Source organism: Ornithodoros turicata, chromosome 5 (genome assembly GCF_037126465.1).
Source record: "Ornithodoros turicata isolate Travis chromosome 5, ASM3712646v1, whole genome shotgun sequence".
NCBI classification, from domain to species: domain Eukaryota; kingdom Metazoa; phylum Arthropoda; class Arachnida; order Ixodida; family Argasidae; genus Ornithodoros; species Ornithodoros turicata.
The window spans coordinates 78,978,576-78,997,056 of record NC_088205.1 but is presented as its reverse complement, the minus strand read 5'-3'; the positions used below and the strand labels follow the sequence as shown (position 1 = coordinate 78,997,056).

At 46.0% G+C, this 18,481-nt stretch overlaps 2 protein-coding genes across 4 annotated transcripts in view; one reads left to right on the top strand and one right to left on the bottom strand.

The window, feature by feature from the left end:
- Positions 1-739: 739 nt before the first annotated feature.
- LOC135394893 (uncharacterized) lies at positions 740-8,334 on the bottom strand. Its single transcript, XM_064625939.1, has 7 exons — positions 7,860-8,334; positions 7,543-7,677; positions 7,291-7,473; positions 6,400-6,786; positions 4,593-4,900; positions 2,080-2,748; positions 740-1,482 (listed from the first exon to the last, which is right to left on the bottom strand). The coding sequence occupies exons 1-7, from the start codon at positions 8,098-8,100 to the stop codon at positions 1,081-1,083; spliced, it is 2,325 nt and encodes a 774-aa protein (XP_064482009.1). The 5' UTR covers positions 8,101-8,334; the 3' UTR covers positions 740-1,080.
- Positions 1,814-18,481, top strand: part of LOC135394891 (transcription initiation factor TFIID subunit 1-like) — a 28,393-nt gene continuing 11,725 nt past the window's right edge. Inside the window, exons 1-14 of one of the 3 annotated variants that reach the window (XM_064625936.1) lie at positions 1,814-1,829; positions 9,830-9,943; positions 10,588-10,732; positions 10,824-10,931; positions 11,722-12,122; positions 14,128-14,307; positions 14,377-14,517; positions 15,237-15,324; positions 15,387-15,482; positions 15,604-15,713; positions 16,233-16,361; positions 16,560-16,685; positions 17,594-17,665; positions 17,780-17,896. In XM_064625936.1, coding sequence (XP_064482006.1) covers positions 9,842-9,943; positions 10,588-10,732; positions 10,824-10,931; positions 11,722-12,122; positions 14,128-14,307; positions 14,377-14,517; positions 15,237-15,324; positions 15,387-15,482; positions 15,604-15,713; positions 16,233-16,361; positions 16,560-16,685; positions 17,594-17,665; positions 17,780-17,896 — 1,815 coding nt within the window. In that variant the 5' untranslated portion in view covers positions 1,814-1,829; positions 9,830-9,841. Of the gene's footprint in view, positions 1,830-8,505; positions 8,630-9,829; positions 9,944-10,587; positions 10,733-10,823; positions 10,932-11,721; positions 12,123-14,127; positions 14,308-14,376; positions 14,518-15,236; positions 15,325-15,386; positions 15,483-15,603; positions 15,714-16,232; positions 16,362-16,559; positions 16,686-17,572; positions 17,666-17,779; positions 17,897-18,481 lie in introns of those variants that run through there. The other 2 variants (XM_064625935.1, XM_064625937.1) reach the window with 2 other exon arrangements.

Sequence of the window (18,481 nt, the reverse complement as noted above, 5' to 3'; positions counted from 1 at the left end):
GCACCGTGGTAACTTTCAGCGGAACTCGTTCCTTTTTCAGGTAACTTTGTCAAAGTAACTTAAGTTCCAAGTTACTTTTAACTCACGTCCACATATTTTCTTGCTTTCCCTCCGGTTCGTTCGTGGCATTTTTTGCCATAGAACGTGATATTCAATCAATGACAGTATTTTATTCAGGAAGTAAGAACCACTGCCATTGAAATGAAGCTGAACCATTGTGCGCCCACAGGGAGTAAGATGCAAAGCGTTCAGATACTATGACGCCATTTGTTTACAAGCAGGGAGAGGTCTATTGTTGGACATAAACGAAAACGATCTAAGCGTGTTGCTCTCCTCTGCAGGCAACTCGAGGTGTAACTCAACGCGCGCTGCACCTGCGTAATGCTATTTTGCGTTTGAAGTAACTTGTTCTCTTTTTTAAGTAACTCAGTAACTGGGAGTTACATTTCAGGCTTAAGTTACATTTTGCATGCGGTACATTTTGGTTGCAACTTGTAACGAGTTCTTTTTGACAGGTAAGTTCTCAATCTATGATATGAACACATTATCTTGCCTTTACGGATGATATGAACGAGGCGAGGAGGCGACATAGTCGTTACCCCATTAACGCCAGTCATGCTCCTGCTCCTACTCACAACAAAAAAATGTTAAAGCTGTGCAGAACAACTTCTAGAGCAGAAGCAAAGAGATTTGCTAAGGTGCGGTGGAGCTCAATCGAATTGCAAACTTCTAGCATGACTCGAGAGTGGAAAGCATGTGCTTGGCCTTTTATTCACCTCTCAAATTTCAGCAATGTTGGCCAAAAACAAAGATGCAAAAGCGTTATGACCAACCTTTTTCACCGAGAGTAATGAAAAATGAACAGCATCCGTCTATTACCTTCCCTCAGTTCTTATATTCTCCGAGATTCTACTTAGTTTGCTGCCGCGTTTAATCGTTAGAAGATGTAAAAAGTAGCTGAATGCAAGACAGAGAATGCGTACACACTTTGCTCAGTCAAGGGTAGCAGTTCGGTACCTGTTTTCGAGACAAAAACGGGATATCGAACGGGGATAGGCCGGTCTTGGCACTTCTTAAAAATTATTTTGCGTACGTGTGGTCGAAGCCAGTGTGGCGGACTTCTTCCTGGTTCACGAGCACCGATGCAATCTCATTTCTTGCTTCCTGCGCGGGCTTAATCCTACGCGTTGAGAAGGCTGTGAGAGCTTTCTTCCTGCAGCTTCTGAGTTGTGGCTGATGTGTTGTGTTCTTCCTCTTTGGTGCTGCTCTCTCCTGAGGCAGTGTTGAACCCGTACTGCATCCAGTCAGAGATTGGAGAAGTGACTTCAGGGTAGCTGTTACGTTTTCTTCAGTTGTCTTATCTAATTTTGTGCACTTAAGCTGTTGATGCAAAGTTCCAGCCAGCGAAACTAAGCTGGCTCGTGAGATGTCATCGTTCTCTTGGATGCCATCTGCTGTGACGAGATCTTCACCGCTGCATATCTGCAAAAGGGGGAAGCCAGATGAAAAGGACATCATTACGAGGCAGGGCATCCAAAACTGTAGCATAAAGGGTGATGAGGTATGCAACTTGGTCCCATTTTATGTTAAAAGTGTAGATTTTTATACAAAGTATCACGCTCTAATATTACGCATATCTATATTTACTGAACGCTACACATTGTGCTGAGTTCCATCACCAGTTCAGACTATTCCAGATTTGACACATATAGCTTTTGCTTATGGGCATATTTCTGTACATGTCTTGACATCATTACAGCAATGGTGGTCAGAGCAGTGAACACGAATCACCATGGAGATACACGCAAGATTCGCCCGTGGACAAGAAGGTACCCAGTACACTGTTTATTAACATTTGACTCTGCTTGCGTACTCCATTAATGACCTAAGCTCCAAAGCTAAATGGGAGCACGTACTGTTTCGACATCGACGTTTTCTTTACGTATAGAAAGAGATGTGTACAGAATCAAGGCTATCGCACAATCTGAAACTTGAACTGCAGATACAATAGTTTTTCTCGAGTAATTTTTGGCACTTTAGTCTAATAGTTTTTCTCACTTAGAACGCACGTTACCGCACCTGTTGGTCCAGCTGTTGTTGAGTTCCTGTCGAGTGTCCAGCATACTCCTGCATGGCAGCAACTGCGTGCATGTGCTTGCAGAGACCCAGCTGCACCACGTTGTCAGCACACGTGCAGCTGAAGCTGTGGATGCATGCTCCGCATTTCCGACACACAAAGCTGCAGGACGAAGAAGTACAATTGGTCTCCAGCTGCTGCGTTACGGTGTACTCCACATCTTCGGAAGACTGGGACCGAATAGACCATCGGCGTGTTCCAGAGCTACGTACGTGCTCTTGTGGTATAGCAGCACCGGCCTCGTGCTGTCTCTCGATTTCGTTGGTTTGCACCACGGGCATGCTTGTCGAAAATTTCGGCCAGTGATCGAGCAGCTTGTCTTTAGTGAGCTTCGAGAGAGACAAGACGAGCCCGTCAATACTCTTGGTTTGTTTGCTCTCGAGATAGCAACGTCTGAGCCCGCGGTGAAGCGCTTCGAGTTGCGTACTCGTGCTGATCCCGGCTAGGACACGGTAGTAGGCTGCCCACGCGGTGGTCTGCTCAGCATAGTGGGATAGAAAGTACTTGAAGAAGGCGTCCATTTCCGGTTGTGATGCGCACCGGTGGAGAAATGCTTCCAAGAGCTGTTCGAATCTGACTTCATCAGGCTGGTCCATTATTGTGTACAAAACCTGCATATAATCGCCAGACAAGGACGTTTGTAGTTTAGAACGTTCCTTTAAGAAGACATTTTCGAGGCAATATGTTTCGCATTCACTGTTCATCAACTGCTTATACAGACGAACCTCGTTAGTACGACATGCCTGCTTTATGACCCCCTTTTCTTGGGAACAGTTCCCTCCCAATGGCCACTGAATGTGACTCTTGTTCGTTAATATGACACTCGTTTATACGACATTCCCGTTTTATGACCAGTTTTCTCAGGAACCGTTCCCTCCAAATGTAACTTGTTCGTTGATGTGACTCGTTTATACGACATTCCCGCTTTATGACCCCTTTTTCTTGGGAACCGTTCCCTCCCAAAGGCCTCCGAATGTAACTACAGTATTGTTCTTTAATATGACACTCGTTTATACGACATTCCCACTTTATGACCATTTTTCTCAGGAACCGTTCCCTCCAAATGGCCTCCGCATGTGATACTCGTTCGTTAACATGACATTTCATTTATATGACAATGACTGGTATTTTCCGCACAACTAGGGGCAAACACGTGTACTTTACCCTCATTACTGTGACTAGAGCCCTGCGCGGATGGGATTTTTGGCATCCGCATCCGACCCGCATCCGCGCACACGTTATCCGCATCCGCACCATACACAACAGTTTACATCCGCATCCGATCCGCAAAATCCGCACGTTTCGAAAGACGCGTAAAGACCGCCGGAAGCATGTTGGTATAATTTTGGATGCCTCCATGCTGTCACGGAAGGACTCAGTCATGACGACAAGCAAAGGTAAACCTTTCAACAAACGCGATATGGAGAGACTTCTGGAACGCGTGGAACGCTACCTCGTCGGTGCTCGCGCTGTTCGAGACGCCAGAATGCCTCCTCTCCCGTCTTGCCGCCGTGCATGGTCAAAGGTGAACCCGAACATGCGCTCGCTGTCGGCGCGCAATACAAATAAATTGCTGATGGAAAAATGACAGCACGCGGTATATCCGCATCCGATCCGCTACCGATCCGCTGCCTCCGTATCCGATCCGCATCCGACCTCGCGCCATCCGCATCCGATCCGCACACCGCAGAAAGTGCTAAATCTTCATCCGAATCCGCAAGTATCTTGCGGATATCCGCTTACATCCGCGGATGGTGCAGGGCTCTAACTGTGACCATCGGTCACTGAACCGGTAGTTCTCGTGACCTATAACGGCCAAAACGCAGGCGCGCTTTCGAGGTGACTCATGCTGCCCATATTGTCATATACTCATAGTGTTCGTTAATACTATACGACAATTCGCTTTACGACAAAAATTTGCGGGAACGGCCGCGGTCATATTAATTAGTTCCAGCTATACGTAGTGTCACTTTTGGAGGCTTGCTGAATCTCTGAACAGATCAGATTGCCACTGGCTAGGAACCAGCTTGCAATCACTATGTCAATGTGCGCAGTGTGTGCTGACATTATACAGCAGCACTTTTTATGTCGCAGCTTCGAACCCCAAGCAAAAAAACATTCCTGGGGCCCAGTGCTGAACTCGTTGTCGTTATGTTTTTGAACCATAACTTAAAAATCCGAGACTAGGGGACAAAAACGACAACACAGACAAGGTGAGACCTTTGAGACCTTGTCTGTGTTGTCGTTTTTGTCCCCTAGTCTCGGGTTTTTAAGTTATTGATCTATACCACCAGCTTGCTTGCTACTATCAATTTTGGCAGACGACAAATAACAGAAGCCGACGCATTTATTGTGCAGCGTGGAATAACAAAAAGATGAGTGTCGAGCCCCTGGCCATGCAATTGGCTTCCGTGGTATGGTATAGTACATGTTGTAACCTAGAAAACAAGCTCACCTTGTACGTGAACACCTGTGTCTCTCTGCCTTTTATTCTTCTCCTTATGTTTTCCTTCCAATCTTTGTCAATGTCCCACGTGCACAGCAGGTGTTGGTCGGCGTTCCCCATTGTGTCTTTCCAGGCATCGTACAATGTGTGTCCACCCATGAAGGCTTTAACGCCCAGCTCTCCGGTCCTCTCTTTTATTGTGCCGAAGAAGACCTTCATTGCCGCATAGTCCGCACGACTTGTGATGCAAAAGGCACACGGGAATCCGCACCCAGATTCGTCGACGCATAGCAGTGTCACGAGTCGAAAGTCAACACCTGTTGGGTGAAGCACATTATGATTAGAGCCTGAAGTTTTCGGGAAATATTTTTTCTAAATTCGGGGGGTAAAAATCGGGTAAATAAACACTTGCACTAAATTCGTTCAAATTTGGGTGAAAAAAACTTCCAGTAGTACGCTAAATTCGGGGAGAAATCTGGCTCAGTTACTCCAACTAGCTGTACTGGCTTCGTACAAACAGTGATGTAACTGCATTTGCTGCCAAACAAGTATGTCAGTGCATTCCTACAGACAACCCAGGGAGGGGAATTTGCCGGGTAAAAAGCGGGTTTCACCCTAAAGAGTCAACCTTCAATTCGGGGTGCAAATTCGGGGAAGAATCGGGTAAAATCCTAAAACTTCAGGCTCTAATTATGATTTGAACTAAAAATTAGGGGTGTGCGAATCCGAATATTTTAAGTTGAATCGAATCGAATGGAGGAAAAATTTCCGAATACAAAATCTAATATCGAATATTCGTGCAAAATTTACAATATGTAACTTTCGCACTAAAAGTTTCCATTTTATAGCCCTTGGCTTTAGTGTAATTTTTCTGGCGTTAACTGTCACGAGAGACATGCAATCCTTCGGTTTAAAGCCCCTACATCTTTAATTTTACACGAGAGTGCTTCTTGCTTTTCAGGTGAGCCTACACTTACTGGAGTGGTTACCTTCATTTCAAAATTTTATGTCAGGCAGTAGCACGTTATACGGATGAGGCTGTAATTGTTTCAGACAACCACAGGCTATATGTGAAACAAACGAATTGGCATCCTGCCTCAGCTTTGCCATGAACACCATTTTCGTGGCCTGTACTCATTCGAGAGTCCTAACTTTTTAAAGGCAACCTCACAGACATCAAATCAAAGTCCCTCGTCGGCACTGCTAAACTGCATGTGGGAGGGGCGCCACCCCTTCCGCAGACTATGTCTACAAAACTAACTTTGGATAACTTTATCTTAAACTAAACACTGTCCCGCCTGTGTTTGTCCTGCAGCAAGGGCAATTTCGTAAAGGAGGCTTCACCACATGCACGGAAGCATCAGGTAAAGCCCACTTTCAGGTTGTGTCGTTCATATTCGTGCGGCGACGTTTTACGGCTAATGAAAAAGTAAACTGCCATTTTTCACAACCACCGTATTTCTGTACGGTTTTTCTGATCTCCACCACCCACCTTCTGGGCATGTGCAGCAATTTATCCCTGTCATGTCCTGCAATGTCCCTGTGTATTCGGTGTTTTTCGGTTAAAACGGAATGAGAGAAAATTTACCCGGCGAATGTTTTTCCATGTTTTTCGATTAAAACTGAAGACCCGGAACCCTAATTATAGCGACCATGTCACATTCCCACAGCTCCTTTCACTAATAAGTGGCAAAGTTGAACAGGCAAGTTATTTGCGCTTTCTGCAAAGTGTGCGCGTATGTGCCAATATAACATCGCCATGGCAACAGTTTACTCTGCACACTGGTTGAGGAAGTGTCACACAACACGTCATCACCTGTTCTTCCTTGTGTGTCCACGCATATTCGGTCTGAACCCAGGACCTTGAGGAATTGCTCTTGCGGTGCAGTCATGATGACGAGCAGGAAGTCCTTCTCGTCGAGTAACTCTCCCTCCGCACGCTCCGCGATTTCGGGACGGTCTCGATTTGGACGTTTTAGAAAAAGGATGGGACTGAGAGGCTCCTCCTTCATTCTTTCAAACCACAGACCCACGTTGGTGTAGTCGTTTCCGTGAAACTTATCACTCGAGGTGATTCCAAAGTCCCTCTTTATGTTGTGCAGATCTTGCCGCGTTGCCAGGTGTATGCGTTCGAGGGTCCCATCAAAGTCGTCGCGTATGCTGTCCAAGATGGCATCCATTGGCACACCTTCTTTCAGTTTTGCTGAAAATGACAGGTTACACGATGTAACATGAGTGTAACACTAAATTTGAGTGGTAAAATTTGGGTAACTAAACATGCCCACTGAATTCATGCGAATTTGGGTGAAACACGCTACCAGTATGCGAAATTCGGGGAGAAATTGGGCTCAGTTACTCAAACTAACTGTGGTCGTTTGGTACAAACGGTGATGTAACTATGTCTGCTGCCAAACAAGCAAGTTATGTCCTACAGACGTCCTACACTGGGATGTCTTACAGACATCCCAACGAGGGCAATCTGCCAGGTAAAAATCTGGCTTCACACTAAAGAGGCAACCTTCAATTCGATGTGTAAACTCTCGAAAGAATCGGGGGAATAACCTAAAACTTCGGGCTCTACTTATCATGCATATCACGGACAATTATTTGCGCGTGAATCAAAAGTCGACTTCTCAAATAGCTCTGTAAGAAGCTGCCTACTGGTTCGCTGGGTATTTTACAGGTACTGTTGACGGCGTGTAGTTACCTGCAATAGCAGCCTTGTCCGACATAGACAAAGGAGCGTGGCATAACTCCGAATCGTGACCCAGGTGCAACCCCTGGTACCTCACTTTGATGCGTGCACTATCCTGTAACACTGTCATGTGTGCCAGACATGTTTCCCCAGTCTTGACGCTGCCTTGCCATTTTAGCCGTCTCGCTCCAGTGCCTGTAGAAGAAAAGAAAGGAATTGCAATGAAGCAGGAGAAGGGTAAGTAAAGCTTGCACGCGTGTATACCTTTTGGAACGTAAGTGCCCGACCGATGACACCGCAAGTACCACTTCTTGATACCACCCACTGTCCTTGATCCAGTAGATGCAGAGAACTGGGTGCGTGTGGTCTTCTCAACTCCTTCTTTCCACGCTTTGAATTCTGTTTAAATCATTCTGAATAATAAGTACGCTCTCCGTGTTAGGCGCTGTCAAAAAACGTTTTGTCAGCTTTTATCATTGATTACAAGATTCGTGTGCGGGCGGTTCTGATAGTAACGGGCCCTGAACATCGATTGCATCCATTGCATTGCCCGAACATCGGGCAGTTTTGCGAAGACCTACCTTCCATCGAAGTGAATTGTCGGGTCTCATATTTGGCGGGAAAGCTGTGGACCGTTTCGTGGTGTGTCACCAAGTCCTCGAAGAAGCGGCATCCGGTGGGGCAGTAACAGCATTTGAAGTTGTTCTTGCTTAGTGCAGGGAGATTTACCTTATGAACGCTCAGCGCATGCCGTCTCAAGTTGAAGTTTTTAGTGAAACTGTGATCGCAGAAGGGGCAGTCATTCCTGGCTGTATTCCCCATCTCACAGCGACGAGCTCGGATGAGATCTCGAACTGTGGCGCTTCTTGCGCTGGTCCTTCAGACTGAGGCCGCGACGGGCGAACCGTCGACGGGTCACAGCGTGATCGAGGAGATATGTGCAACAATGTATGTGCGATGCGTGCACACATAAAGCAGAGCGGTCGAGCTGCGTCAGCCCGTCAGCCGTGTCAGCTCACTCGCAGTGGTCGCAAGGTCGCAAGCGTCAGGCGTCAGGCGCCAGTTCCAAAAGTTGGCTACACTTGGCTTCACCGAGCCGAGCCAAGTCGAGTCGATGATTGGCTAAAATTGGCTAGAATGACCAGAACTTGCTTTGGCTGACTTGAGGACTTGAGCTGAAAAGGCTGAAAAAAAAAGAAAAAAAAAAGAAGAAGAAACAAGCTTGCATTCAGTAAGCCTAATGGGAGGTCATCAGCGTTTTCTCTCCCGTGTAAAATCAAAAACATACGAGAAATAACAGCAAAATCGCCGTGAAAATGACACGAAAACGAACATAAGTCACTGCTAGACGGTAAGAACTAGATTTGACGCGAAAATAAGGCTTTATTTTCTCGTAAACATTGCATTGTACCTCGTGAACATTGAGCGCGCCCGGCTGTTTTGATTTCATAGTCGCGGCTGCACATGCTTGTGACGCTAACTATTTTTCTAGCGCTAAAAAAGAAGTCGAAACATGAATGCGCTACACAGTGTTAACATAGGACGTATTCATATGCTGATAATTCCAAACAATTTGTTTAAAATATGGTAACCTAGTTTGACAAGTTCAGTGTAACTGAGTGGGAATGAGTCTCAACTTAGGAATTGAATATAAGGATATAAAATTAGTGATTTGATTAAAAAACGGTAGCATCATCGAGAACTATCTATCCTGCTGCTATTGCTGCCACTTTGAGGTGTTTCTGCCTTGGACGACGTTGAACAACGCTGGAAAATCTGCACAACTTAGGCTCACACTATAACACACAATCCTCTGCTGTAAGGGTCCGTTCTCATTTGTAGCCCGATCACTTCTCTGCTAGGAGTATATCCTGCCACTCGGTGATGGGGAGTACTTCAAGTACTAATTTACGTGCAGTTATGAGTTCTTGTACTTTACTTTTGGTATGTTTCAAATTGTGTACTTTGTGCTGTACCCTAAGTACTTTCCCGACAAGTACTAGCTTGACGAAATTGAAAAATATCAATAAATAATTTGCGTACATCCAGGCAGTTGAGAAATAATAATAAATGGCAAATGCATGGCTGATATTGCCATGCATTTTTTGGTCACCTGTTGCAGTTCAAATTAAGGAGCGAAACTGAAGTGATACAAGGAAATATACTTGATAAGTACTATGAGCAGGTAGAGGCATCCGCTCGTTGGTGGTAGGTTTTCCCTGGGTTTTCCGGCAGACTTTTCAGAATAATGTCGACACAATTCCCCTTGAAGTCGGCCCAGGATGCACACCAATGCCTCCTCGCTCACAGCCACACTTGCCTCACGGCGCTAACGCAGAATTAAAAAGAAAAAAGTAATACGAATCACATTACCTAGTACTTCGTGCTTTACATAAGGTACGTTTGCAGGATGTTACTTTGTACTTGTATTTGTTGTTGGGGTATCAATCATACCGGTTATCTGGTGCCGTACTGCAGGTACAATTTTGGTGTGCTCTGCCCACCAGTGCTGCCACCTGGACATTTAATGATGCGTGACTTCATTCTGCAGTGAGCAGACAAAATGGATAGTGACGATGAAGGGGAACCAGACATGGTCCTGACTGGATTTCTCTTCGGGAACATCGACGAACATGGGCACCTTGAAAATGACTTCCTGGATCCAGTAAGTGTGGCATGCTTGCATGTGAGATGAAGTATAATGTTTGAAGGCCAAGTTAGCCGGTGCACAGAGCTCTACGGACCACGAAGAGATTCTGGAACATTTTGAGCTCTCGTCGGAGAATGGTTCTCGAGGATTACCTTTATCTGGAGAGTTTGACGTTCTCTACATGGTCCCTTTAAGGGGGAATCACTTCTTCAGAAATCTACGGGTGATTTAAAGTTCGGACAAGTCACGTGAACGCTCTAAACTATCATCATAAGATTGGTACTGGCGTGTTCTCTTAGCTTTTCTCTAGTCAATGACGTAGTTTTTAGAGGACAAGGTTGAGCCTTGATTTTTAATAAATTGAAGTTCGGTGCGGCTCGAACATGTGCCGCCATCTGGATAGAGTGTCGCGCACTAAAATATTTGCGAATTCGAGCTCGGTACAAGTCAACGGATAGTCCTGGAATTCTACAAAATGTGTCATTGATGACAAGGGCAAAGCAAGGAGAACGCACCGGTGCTTTCTGTTTCGACGATATTTTACGCCGCTTCTGAGCTCTGTGTGAACGAACGTTCTCTGTTGTCTTGCGCAGAAATGATTCCCCCTTTAAGTGTAATGCAATGAGAGCACTTTCTTCATAAACTCAACTATAATGCAGGAATCGAAAAGAAACCTTCACCAGCTCAACCACTTGGGTATCGGACGCATGTGGAAAGAAATCACGGGCGATATCGAAGACCGAGAGACTCGGAACGAGACGGAAGATGCGGATGCTGCGGATGATTCATCGCAGAGTGACGAAGGTTTGCCATTTCCTCGAGGTCGCCTCGGTGGCGTTTGTCGAAAGGCGACGTTTTTTTTTTGTGTGTGTGTGATTCATTTTTCAAATTTTAGAGTATACCCAGAAGCTGGCCTCATCAGTGGATTATTTCGACTTTGATGAGTTGGCCGAAGATACTGAAGAAGGGAAGGCAGAAGAAAATGGTGTCAAGTCTTCCGAATGTGAGCACTTGTTCTCTATGGTGTACGTGTCTAAAAGTTGGAAATCCGGCGATACAGTGGACGTAGGGTCGAAGTAGGAGTTCAGGTCAGGACGGAGCCGTGAATCTTTTGAACAAAGGCTGTACACAAGGGCGTCTCACGTAACAGGCACCAGATTTTAGAAAAGACCGAGCGTTCCACTTGAATGAAACCAACTGAGTGCTGTTAGCCGTCGTGTATCATGGCTACCAGTATTTTTTTAATTGTTCCTAATTAATTATTTGGATGAGACTAATTAGCCAACTCTTAAACGTTGGTGTAAGGACCGAGGTGTAAATTGGAATGTTGTTGAGCACCTTGGGGAAACACTCAGCCAAGGTGTTACCAATAAGGTACGCTTCATGTGGCTTTTCTTTTTTTTTTGTCCAGCCTAAAATCAAAGCCAGCAAAAAACAAATAAATAAATAAATAAAAGTGAGAAGAAGCAAAAATTCACGTCGCTATGATTGCAGCACACGTTGTTACATGGTATTCCTTTTTATCTGTAGTTTGAGCGCAAGTCTTTGACATACTACTTGTTGTTTCCATTCATTTGTTTTTTTTGTTTTTGTTTTTTTGTCTAAAGCAAGCCGCATTTTATTGTAATTCACGAAGAGCTATGTCCTCTGGGAGTGCTCAGTAAGATAATTGCGATAGGGCCTCCAAGGTTAAGGAGCGTCAGTAGGAACAAAGTAGCGATTAAAGGAACAAATTGCCAAGTCCAATCGACTTTGTTGATTCGAGGGTCTTCTTCTCCCGTCGCACATTTCAGCGCAAGATGAAGAAGACGACTGGGAGGAGAAAGACGCAAAAGACTCCGCCCTTATGCCGCCTCCGCCTCCGAGCGCCTCCATGGCCAATGGAACGACCGAGTCTGAGGCCTCGCGGCGAAAGCGCAGCCTGGACACCCCCCTGGCGGCCATGCTGCCATCCAAGTACGCGGACCTGGACGTGACCGAGCTGTTTCCCGAGTTCCGCCCGGGGCAGGTACTCCGTTTCTCCCGGCTCTTTGGTCCTGGCAAGCCTTCCAGTCTACCCCAGATCTGGAGGGGTGTGAGGAAGAAGAAGAAGAAGAAACAGAAGGGACAGGAACCTTCCTCCAGGAGCAAAGGAGAGTGGCAGTTGGAGGTTGGGTCGCCCCCGTCACCCAGCCACTGCGAAGAAGACGACGAGGTTTGTGTGCAAAATTTGCTTCGAAGCAGCGCACTGTTTTGTAGTTTGTAGGGGGATGTAAAACTTTTCAAGGCCAAGTACAGTGGAACACCCCTATGTCGGAAACCCGCGGTGCAGCCGAAGTCTGTCCTACCTATGGAGGTGTCTGAGTTACAGAATATGAGGGAAACAAAAAATGGAAAAGATCACAGCTGTGCTGCGCGAAATGGCCCCCTTCTTCAATTCACGGTCGTTAGTGGTACCAGGTGGTAGTGGTACCTCTACCCACTCTTCACTGATAATTATTACTGATTTTAGTAGATTCAATTCCGTTCAGATTCCACTCAATGGCATTACCTGTGGAGCTTTTCGAGCAGCTAGGACTTGTCTCTGAAGCGTCAGCCCACTTTTCATTGCTTTGGTGCAGTGTGCGTTCAAAGCCCCTAGACAAACCGAAGACAAGTGCTTACACAAAGAATTACAATATAGACTGACAGCACTTGTTTTTGGACTCTAAAAACTATAGCAACAAAATTCTGAGACCAGTATAGGGGAAAAAAGGGGCGAAAGTCAAGGCCACTGGCTCATTTTCATGCAAAGATGGGCCGATATTGAGGTAATTTGGCCAGGGTTTTGTCCGACTTAGCAGGGAAAACTCTGTCCTACTTCCGAGATAGGGAGGTGTCCGACATAGAGAATTTCGTCCCCATGTAGTTTCAATGGGAGCCTGCCCGTGCAATGAAATCTTGTCCGACATGGGGAGTTGTCCGAGGTAGGGAGGTGTCCGACTTTGGAGGTTTTACTGTAGATGTGCCCTCCGCCTGTGTTCTTCGCCATATTCTTCTCTGTCGTTTTTTTTTTTGTCTTCACAACAGCAATCGTCGGAGAAGTATGTGGGAACAGCGGCGGATGAATGTTGTTGTAACGCCTGGCAGCGTCTCGCCAGAGACCGTAACAGCTGTGTAAATGGATGGCACAATGCCGTACTTGAGTTACGTAGCGTTAGAACGCGCTCTGTGCTAGTACAGTGCAATCCCGTTAATTCGAAGAGGGGCGAAATGTTTGTTCGAATAAAGTGGTGTTCGAACTAAAGGGTGCTGCTCTAAATCGCGGCTCGCTAGACCTTGCCGCACGTTCGCGTTCATGTCACGGTGAAAATGTGGGACACTTATTCTTTCCAGAATATTTATTTGCGAGCAAGTATCAAAACAGCGCAGAACAGAAAATAATCTTACGCGCGCTCGCGTTCATTTCCCCAGCCATGAACTCTATAAACGTCATTTGTGACGTCGAGCCCAACCCAATCGCGAACCTGGCAAACGCGAATATCGCCAACCCCATTTGAGTAAAATATCAAATTGCTGCCTTTTTCTTGTACGTGTAGTTAACAGGAAGGGTTTTGACCCCCTTAAAACAGCGAGACTTGCTTGCTTTGCCAACGAGTAAGCGGTTTGTTCCTGTCAGTCACGTTTGTGTGCACCAGTAACGGTGGTTCATTCCTTGCTCCTCTTTCCTCTGGCGGAAGTTTCGCTTTTGCGAGAAATGAACTTACAGGTATAACTAAGTCAACGAAACATTTATGTAAATAGGTAAAGGTTTTTCTGACACGCCAGCATCATGCGATCGGGCAAACTTGTTAGAATAATGAGAGAACTGATGTTCCGAGGCTGGAACAACATAGAAGGGACAATCACATACAAGGCCTCAAGTTGCCTAAGAAATGAGTGACGAAAGATGAAAGTCACTGAAAAGGTTAGCCAGCTGTAGGACTCGAACCCACATCTTCTGGATTACCGGTCCAGGGCTCTTACCAATTGAGCTGAGCTAACACGCCTTCTCAGCGACTTCCAGGGTGCGTCATCTGAAGGGAGAACCCGTCGGAATAAATCGTTGCGCACGGTCATACGTTCGGGTTACTGGGCGTTCTCCCCAATTAAAGTACACGTGGCCTTGCCGGGACCTGAGTGTCGGTTCAAATAAAGAGATTAACGGGATTGCACGGTACTATATCACAAAATCTCCGCAGGAGCGTCTTCTGCGTCCCGAAGAACCCCCTTCCCAGGGTGGCAAAAACGAAGCATCCGGAGCGTCGGACGTCTCCCCGCAAGCTGCCGACTGGAGGTACGGCCCTGCCCAGCTCTGGTACGACATGTATGGGATACCCGAAAGCGGAGACTCCTTCGACTACGGCTTCAAGTGCATCCAGGTGAGGCTTGGAAGAAGAAAAAAGGGGTATGGAATTGCATTGCATCACCGTCCTTTCAATGCGTTAAAGGATGAAGACGAAAGAAGCAAGTGTCCTCACACGATGAAATTGGAGAATGTGGAAGACTACCCAGACGATTCGTACCTCATGGTGTCACAGTTGCAGTGGGAAGATGATGTCATCTGGAACGGTGAAGACATCAAGCATAAGGTAGAGAGAGCTTGGTAACGCGGTGTCTGCCCTGTGCTAAAAGAGCCACTTCAGGCAGGCCAAATTGGAAATTAAATAATAAGCATTCATTGGGAATTTGTTGAACATTGTGCACACTGCTATTTGGTTTTTTAAGTGAGCATCCTAGCAAGTCATCGTATTGTGTCTTCCTCAATGTGTGTGTCCCTGTCCTTTTGCTGCGTACAATGTAGATATAATACGTAGAGCCTGAAATTTTCGGGAAATATTTTTTTCTAAATTCGGGGGGTAAAAATCGGGTAAATAAACGTGTGCACCAAATTCATGCGAATTCGGGTGAAAAAAACTTCCATTACGCTAAAATCGGGGAGAAATCTGGCTCAGCTATTCAAACTAACTGTAGCGGTTTGGTACAAACGGTGATGTAACTGCATTTTTCTGCCAAACAAGTAAGTTGGTGCATTCCTACAGACATCCCAGAGAGGGCAATTTGCGTGGTAAAAATCGGGTTTCACCCTAGAGAGGCAACCTTCAATTCGGGGCGCAAATTCGGGGAAGAATCGGGGTTAAACCCTAAAACTTCAGGACCTAGTAATACACCACAGAGCGAAAATATTTTGCGTGGTGGTTCCTGATGGACAGATCGAGGAATGTGACGGGATTTCGGGACGTTTTAAGCACCACCTCATTGCTCCTTTAAATATGTACCCTTCCCAAACGAAAAAAATTTGTTCCGCTAGGTGTCGGCCAAGTTGAACTACAAGAGCAATCCGGCCGGCTGGGTACCATCCATACTGAATCGGACGGCATCCGCTTTTAGTCAACAAGGTAGTAGCTGTGCGGGCCTTTCTGCGCGCACAGTGCACAGTCACTGTGACATTGCTTTTCAGCCAAGAGCCTTTCTGGGAGCTCTCTTCTGGGTCCTTCGCAAAAGAGCATGGCCCAGACGATGCTTTCAAAGTCAGGTTCCAAGCCTGGGCTTACAAGTGAGCTTATACCATTTCACGCGTGCTACCTTTTAGAGCAACTTAGACCTTAGCTAGTTAGAACTTAGGGTGTTAGAACTTAGTTAGTTAGAACTTAGGGTGACCTTCTGTGACAATGCAGAGTCGGATGCCACGGACGAACGCGATGACACGCGGTATTCCATATTTCCTGTTGAAAACGAGGAGCTCGTCTACGGTTGTTGGGAAGATGAGGTCATATGGGACGCTCAGGTGAGATACAGTTTGGTTTTCTGAATACGTATAATATTGCGCTCCGCAAGCAGGAAATCGCTGCCGAAGAATAAGATTTGGCACGTGTGTATGGGAGAAACATGTTTGCATCCCTTGTCGCGTAATATAGTGTTCCTCTGTCCGTGTAGTCACACGAGCGACATTCCCTGCAGAAGCGGAAGACGCGAAAAACGTCGTAGCTTTCCGAGCGAGAGCGCTCAACGTCCAGTGTTCACGTACGCTACTGACCGTGGGGAATATCCTGCGACACAGCCAAAAAATATTCCGTAGCAGACGACAGGAAAGACGCTGACGACGTCGTCTGCTAAGTGCGCAGTACGCCACTCCGGATATTCTGCACCGTGTGAATGCTCAACATAACACGAGACGGAACTGCATCTCTGCGAGCAGTGTCTTCGCTTTTTCTTCCACTAGAATCTTCCGTAAGGTTGTCGCTCGTGTGGATACACAGTGTGTGAAGAAGATGTTTTACGATTGTATACTGTGCATCTTCGCCAGGCAATGATAAAAAAGCCAGAGCCCCAGATTCTGACACTGGATCCGAACGACGAGAACATCATTCTGGGCATTCCCGACGACCCAGATCCAAACTCACTAGCCAACATGGAACCTGTGAAAGAGAAAAAGGTGACACGTATTAGTCCACTAAGAGCCACCATCATCACCCCCGTTCTTTGCTGCACTCTGTTTCCTTCTGTTTCCTTCTGTTCCCGTGTCCTTCATGTTGCTTTTGATGTACTGTGCTTCCTTCTTCATTTCTTTGCACCTGCAGCTTCTGACTGTCGTCGTACGCAACGCTCTGCGCTTTTAACTCTCCCACTGCAGCCTGCGGAGGTTCCTCCGCAGCAACCGCAGGTGTTTACTCAGCGTCCTGCCTCCCGTTCCCTCGGTGCATGGCTCACGGCTCGTGGTGTCTGCATTCCTCAGCATGATCCCTTTGATCCCACCAAAGTGAGGGAACAAGTGCTACCATAGCGTGTCTGTGTGATTTCTCTCGTGTGTTAGTGGTATTGCATGCTGCACGCTTTTTTCGGGATGCACAACTTTCTTGTGTTGGCAAATACTTTTGTGACGTCCACCCTGGTAAACCGCGAATGTCTGAGGGATATCCTCAGAACATCCTTCTGCAGACATGCCAGGAAAAACTTTGTCTAGACCCTCATGTTGTCAGGTTTTTCTTCTTTTTTTTTTATAGCAAAGTTCTGGTTTTGGGCTAGATTGGTAATGCGTCTGGAAGTGGAACCACGCTGAGAAAGCGAAACAAAACACTGAACAGTGACACAAGAGAGGACTAGACAAGCACGGCACTTACTGTGGCACAAGCGTTTACTGTTTTTTTTGTATGTGTGTGGGTTAAAAATTGGGCTTTATGTTGGGCGCTGTAAAATAGAGTAAAATCTGCTGGTATCGTGTGATAGAGCAGACTTTCTGGTGGAAATGGAAGACAACTTGAAAAGATGGCAAAAGGCATTGTGAAGTGCAAAGTATTTACCCGTATTCGTGGTTGAGTTTGCATATTGGCGGTTCTCAAGTCTTTCTGGGTAGTATTACCCAACATAATAGTGATGCAAATCGGGTTCCCGAGGTTCCCACAAGTTAAAGATGGGTTCTCCAGGCTTACCCCTAACACACAGGCCTCTATTTACGTGAATAGGCTTCGCATAAACCTTAGTTTATACTCTTAGAGAGCATACCAATACTTTTCTAACTACATACATATAATCAATGGATGTGGATATCCCACGGACATTCGTCTTTGAGGTTGATGGTTTGCCTCACTTCTGCAATACTTTGTAAGAGCGTGATTATGGTAGCGTCTAACATCAGTGGGCCTGCAGCTCTTTCATTCTATTCGCAAGGACATGGTGCGCAAGTCTCGGATCCTACTGGGAAAAGCGGGAGTCATAGCGGAACCCGAACCTCCTAGCCCGGTGAGCCCTCCCATTTGGTGATATATTTTCCGCGTCGGGGAAACCTCCGAGCTCAACTCCGATTGTCGTAACCTTTTTTTTTGTGTGTGTGTGATGAAAAGTGTTCCCTTTCAGCCTCCTGCACAAAACATGGAGAAAGATCCGTACAATATCTCCAACGATGAGTTTTACAACCCCAAACTCACTCAGGACAGTGCTTTGAAGCCAAATGTAGGAGGGAACTTAATTCAGGTTGGGAGTACTTTTTATTATTATTATTTTTTTAAATATCGGTATGTGGTGTCCTATATGTCAGTCATCATTGCAGGAAAGAGGAATATCGTGCAAGTGTGTGTTTATTTCTAAATTGGATGTTGAAAGTTTTGTGGAACAGGAATATGTGTAATATATGTGCAAATCATGTTTGTCACAAATTGCTGCTTCATTTTACGCCCTATGCAAAACACTTGTTTAAGCAAAGAAAAAGATCCAGCCTTGGAACAATTATTTTCATTCCACCTCAATCTTCATGTTTAAGTGCTTTCCTGTCTGTTTTCTCATGGAGATTGTATGACATGCGTGTAAGACATAAGACATAAAAGATGTGAGACCCCAAGCAGCACAACATCTTGGCCCAATATTGGCAATACCGGCCCAATATTGGTTCAATCTTGGACCGATACCAGACCAATGTTGGCAATACCAGCCCAATATTGGTTCAATCTTGGACCAATATTGGCATTAGCGGCCCAATATTGGTTCAGTCTTGGACCAATATTGGGCCAAGATGTTGTGCTGCTTGCGACAGGACATAAAAAAAAAAACACACAGTGTGAA